Genomic DNA, 4,879 nt, shown 5'->3' with positions numbered 1-4,879 from the left:
CAATATTTAAATGAAATTTCATAGAATATATTCTATATGTTTGTATTAAAAATTTATAATATTTGCTTATTTTTATTAAAAAATACTTCTCTTATAAGAGAGCACATTAAACCATGTTTTACAGCATTCTATGTATATTGAGGAGATTGAGGCCCACCGTAGTGTTTAAGAAAAGTTTGTAGATATGATAACATTTATTAACCATAAAACTTTGATATTTTGAATTTATTATATGGTATTAATAAAAGTGTATGATAATAAAAAACATATATAAGAAGTAATATCGCATTAGTTTAAAAATAATTTTAATAATAAATTAATTTTATTATATATATTTATTTAAATTATAATAATAAAATTATATTCCATTAAATTATTTAAATTAATTTAATAATTAAAATATATATTTTTAATTTTATATCATTTAAAATTTGAAAAAAAAAACATTAAAACATATTCAACATATTTCATACGAACATATTGAACGTATTTCATAAAAAGCAAAAAAATGAAATTCAAAGTAACATTTAAATAATTTATTTTTTTCTCAATAAACAGTCAAATGATATTTAAGAATATTCTCTTAAAGCATTACTCAAACAATATTCTCCTAAAGCATTAGGCCGCCCATATATCTTTAAATAATGGTTCCAGTTTCAGTCTTACAGCTTCGTCCTCCCAAATTAGAGCGGACCACCAGTTTTCTTCCCCCCTAATTTGTTTCAAGTTACATAAGCTTTCTATTCCTATTGGTAATCTCTTAAGCAACGGGCAGAGCTGTATCCACAGCGTCTTTAACATTGGAAAACTGGCCGATGCACTATCACCACCAATCTCCAAAACAGGCAGCTCCCTTAGTTCAGCGCACCTCCACAACCGTAGCTCCTCCAAATTTGGCAACTTGCGAACGTAACTGGGCAAACTTCTCCCCGGATACTCAATTAAAGACAAGCTTCGCAAGTCGTTCATATTTTGGAGAGGAGGGAGAAAATCTACCATCGCTGCATCCTCCACCACATCATCCCCCGGAGCATCATCTCTCCTTGCATTTGCATCCTGGACATACCGCAACCTTAATTTTCTCATCTTCTTCAACAACCCACAATCACAATCACTGAATATATGAGGTTTTACTGCTATACTTAGTTCCAACAGATTTGACAGATTTTTTAAATCTTGAATATTGCTGATTACCCAACCAGGCCTCCGCGTCGGCAAACACAATTTGGTCAATGAAGTGAGTCCAAAGATACCCCGTGGAATCACCGTTGATCTGTCTTCATGATCCGATGTCCTAAAATTCAAATGTTTTAAGCTTTGAAGATCTCCTATCTTCTCTGGCAAAGAAACCAGGGATTCACAGCCTTGAAGATTCAAAAATTGAAGACGAGAAAGAGTGCATATGCTTTCGGGCAATTCCTTCAGATGATAGCAGCCAGTCAAATTGAGAAACTGAAGCTCTCCAAGTCGATCCACCGATGTTGGTAATGATGCTATTAAGGTGTGAGATAGATCCAGAACCTTGAGAGACGTGATGTTTGAAAATGATGCTGCTGGAACCTTTGTCAATTTATTGCAGTTGGCTAACACCAAACACAGGAGTTCTGTACTGCATTCCAAATCCGTGGGGAGCTCTTCAATATCATTGTGACTAACAGATAGTCTTTTGCAATTCCTAGTCACTTCTCCACGGGGGAATTGTTGGAGATTTTGAGCTGATGCAAATACCCAATATTCTTCCCTTTCGCCTATGTAAATTGCCATATCGCGCAGAACGTCATGCACTTTTATCACCTCTCTCTCCACACCAACACGACTTTTCTTCAGACCGACATATTCGATCAAGCACCTGCTTACCAGTGTATCTATGTACTGACTCCCAACATCCATTAAAGAAGTTATTCCTCTGGTGATGACCAATCCTTCAGCACTCCACAACTCCACCAGTGTCTCCACCTCGATTTCTGCATCCTCTGGAAACGCAGCACAATATAGAAAACAACTCTTCAGATGATTTGGCAAATCATTATAGCTCATTCTTAAGTGTTGATAGAGATCTTTATCGATGGTGCTGTGAGTGTCGGGGAAGGTAGGATCTACAGTTGTCATGAATTGTAAAGCATTGCGCCACTTACTTACATCCGTTTCCGAACGCAGTGCTGCAGCAACTACATTTAAAGCCAGGGGCAAACCTTTGCATTCTCTGGCAATATCTTTGGCAGTAGTTTCTATCACCTTCCCATGAGCAACCCCATTTGCGAAAGCTTTTCTGCTGAATAACTCCCACCCTTGCTCTGGGGACAGGGGTTCCATCCTCAAGGAGTAATGATCACTTTCCGCCATTGTTTTAATAACACCGCTGCTGCGACTGGATATGAGGACTTTACTGCCCTTATCACGCCCAAATTTGATGCCTACTTTATTCAGATCAATTGGACTCCATAAGTCGTCCAAGATCAGAAGAAATCTACTGTTTTCTAGAGAGGCGTACAATTTCATCTTCCTTATATCAAGAGTAGGAAAGTCCTTGAGATCTAAATGCAATTGGTGGGCAATGGAAAACTGCAACTCTTTAATCTTATCATCTTCCGCTTCAGATTTATACATTGAAACTGTATGCCAAATGACAAAATCAAATATACCACTCACCTTGTAATTGTTGTGAATTATTTTGAGCACGGAGGTTTTGCCCACCCCACCCATGCCGTATATGCCAATCACGCGAGCTTGGGAATGAGCTGGTTCTGTAAGCCATGCCTGTAGCTTCACCTGAGCAGATTCAATGGACGACCCTACGATGACGTCTGGTACATCTTGAAGCCCCGGCTGGGACGGTGCACAGGCCACAATGTTATCGGCATTGGCAATTACTGAAAAGACATTAACAAACTCTTGAAAGCGTTTATCAAATCTGGTCCTCCAATCTCTGATTTGTGTAAAGAGATTGGGGTTGCAGAGGAGGCAGCATCCAAACCACCGTCTTCGTTGTCGATCGGCACGACTGATGAGTTGTTGGCCCTCGTTGAGGGCGTCGCTCATCCGTCCCAAACACTTTTCTATGGACACCGGCAGCCTTCTGTGTTGAGCTTGGAATTGTTGATCAATATCGAGCAACATGGAATTCATATAGCCAAAGTCAGAATTGAGAAGCTGAAGGTTTTGATCCAACTCAACAACATCTTTTATCTGTTTAATGACTGCACGAATAGTGGCGCTTGCGATACCCTTTGCCATATCGGTGGCAATACCAGTGGCTGCCATGAAAGAATGACCAAAGAAAATATTGGGAATATGCGAAAAGCCAAATGAAATGAGAGCTGAACGAAAGCGTATGGCGGCTTGTGAGGGGAGAAGGGCACTGCGTCTCAAAAGTGTAAGCAAAGGGGATGCAGTAATGGAGTGGAGGAATCGATGATCCGATTTTATTAACAAGAAAAGAGGTGGCTTAGGCTTGGTCTGAACAGGGACACGCACATGGGTGGGGTTAATGCAATTATTGTAGCCCTCCTCACTTAATGGAGGGAAAGATGGGTGATCCTTCACTATGTTACTATTACACGCTTTAGTAAAAGTTGATTTGAGTGAGTGGAGTTGCGCATAAAAATTGAGATTGTGATTGGGATAGGGCTTTACTGAAAGTCTCCACATTTTCCACCATCTGATTATATCTTCCACAATCATGATTGATTGTCGGACGGGACTTAGGGCTACCTAAAAGTGAACTCCACTATGCTGAGTGGAGTTATTATAACTGAACTCCACCATGCTGAGTGGAGTTTACTGTGCTGAGTGGAGTTATTATAATATAAAAATTGGTTTTCAATGGAAGGAAGTGGGAAGTTTCGTTGTCCAATGCTAAATAACTCCAACCTCGAAATTTTAAAAATCAAAATTTTAAATATTTCACTTTGGCATAACAAAGATTGAAAGATTTCAGAAAAGCGTCTTAGGCATCTTTTAAATTAATCCGACAGAGACAATAAAATAAAAAAATATTGATTTTTAAATTAATTTGAAAAACACATAAAAATAAATTATCATGAAAGAAAATATTGATCTAAATAAAATTAAAGAAAAAATACTAAATTTTAAATTAAAATATTTTTAAAACACATTTTAATTTGTAAATTTAATTAGCAAAATAACATTATTATATTTATAAAGTTAATAATAGAGTAATATTACCCTATAGTGGAGATTTATAAAACTTATAAAGTTAATAATTGAGTAATATTACCATATAGTGGAGATTCATAAAACTTATAAAGTTAATAATAGAGTAATATTACCATATACTGGAGATTTATAAAACTCTATGTACATTCTAATGTTTTAATTATCATTCTTCATACTGAAAATGTTTTAATTATCATTCTAAGTTTGATTACAGTTTTGAATGTTTTATAGCTTATGATTTTTTACTATCCACGTTGAATTTATGGTTGCATATTTTGTTAAAAGAAAATTAAAAAAATGAAAGTTATTAAAATAAAGTAAAGTTTTGGTATTCTTATTTTTAAAATAGATAACAAAATTAGCTTCCAAATTATCATAATTAATTTTTTTATAATGAAATAATATAGTAAAATTTTAGAAAATAAGATTAGTTTATGATTAGAAAATTATGATAAGAAAGTTTATTTAAGATAAGTTGGTTTCTCAAGTTAATATTTGATCTAAGTAAACATAATTACATTTAAAATTATAGTTAAAGTTGTAAGAAACAATCTTTTATGTTGCTTTGTCAAATTCCCAAAAGCTTTTGATATAGTTAGTTGAAATAATCATTAGAAGAGACCTAAAGATATTAGGGTTCATTATTGTCAAATTTAAAAGTAGCTAGAAATAATTAGAAGAAATAAATTGTAAAATAAAGGTA

General features: G+C 35.1%; 1 protein-coding gene across 1 annotated transcript; it reads right to left on the bottom strand.

The window, feature by feature from the left end:
• Positions 1 to 618: 618 nt before the first annotated feature.
• Positions 619 to 3,261, bottom strand: LOC149178074 (disease resistance protein SUMM2-like). The gene has a single exon (XM_089421969.1). It carries the CDS (start codon positions 3,259 to 3,261, stop codon positions 619 to 621), a length of 2,643 nt encoding a protein of 880 aa, XP_089278095.1.
• Between the last annotated feature and the right edge of the window lie 1,618 nt (positions 3,262 to 4,879).

This window comes from Pinus tabuliformis, chromosome 4_1 (assembly GCF_031772625.1).
Source record: "Pinus tabuliformis cultivar Carrire ecotype Pingquan chromosome 4_1, CPIR1, whole genome shotgun sequence".
NCBI classification, from domain to species: domain Eukaryota; kingdom Viridiplantae; phylum Streptophyta; class Pinopsida; order Pinales; family Pinaceae; genus Pinus; species Pinus tabuliformis.
Note: the sequence above shows the minus strand (reverse complement) of the source record. Positions and strands in the feature narration are given on the sequence as shown.

Bases quoted from the DNA above. Each gene is read 5' to 3' on its own strand.
- LOC149178074 (XM_089421969.1), bottom strand. From the start codon at position 3,261: ATGGCAGCCACTGGTATTGCCACCGATATGGCAAAGGGTATCGCAAGC.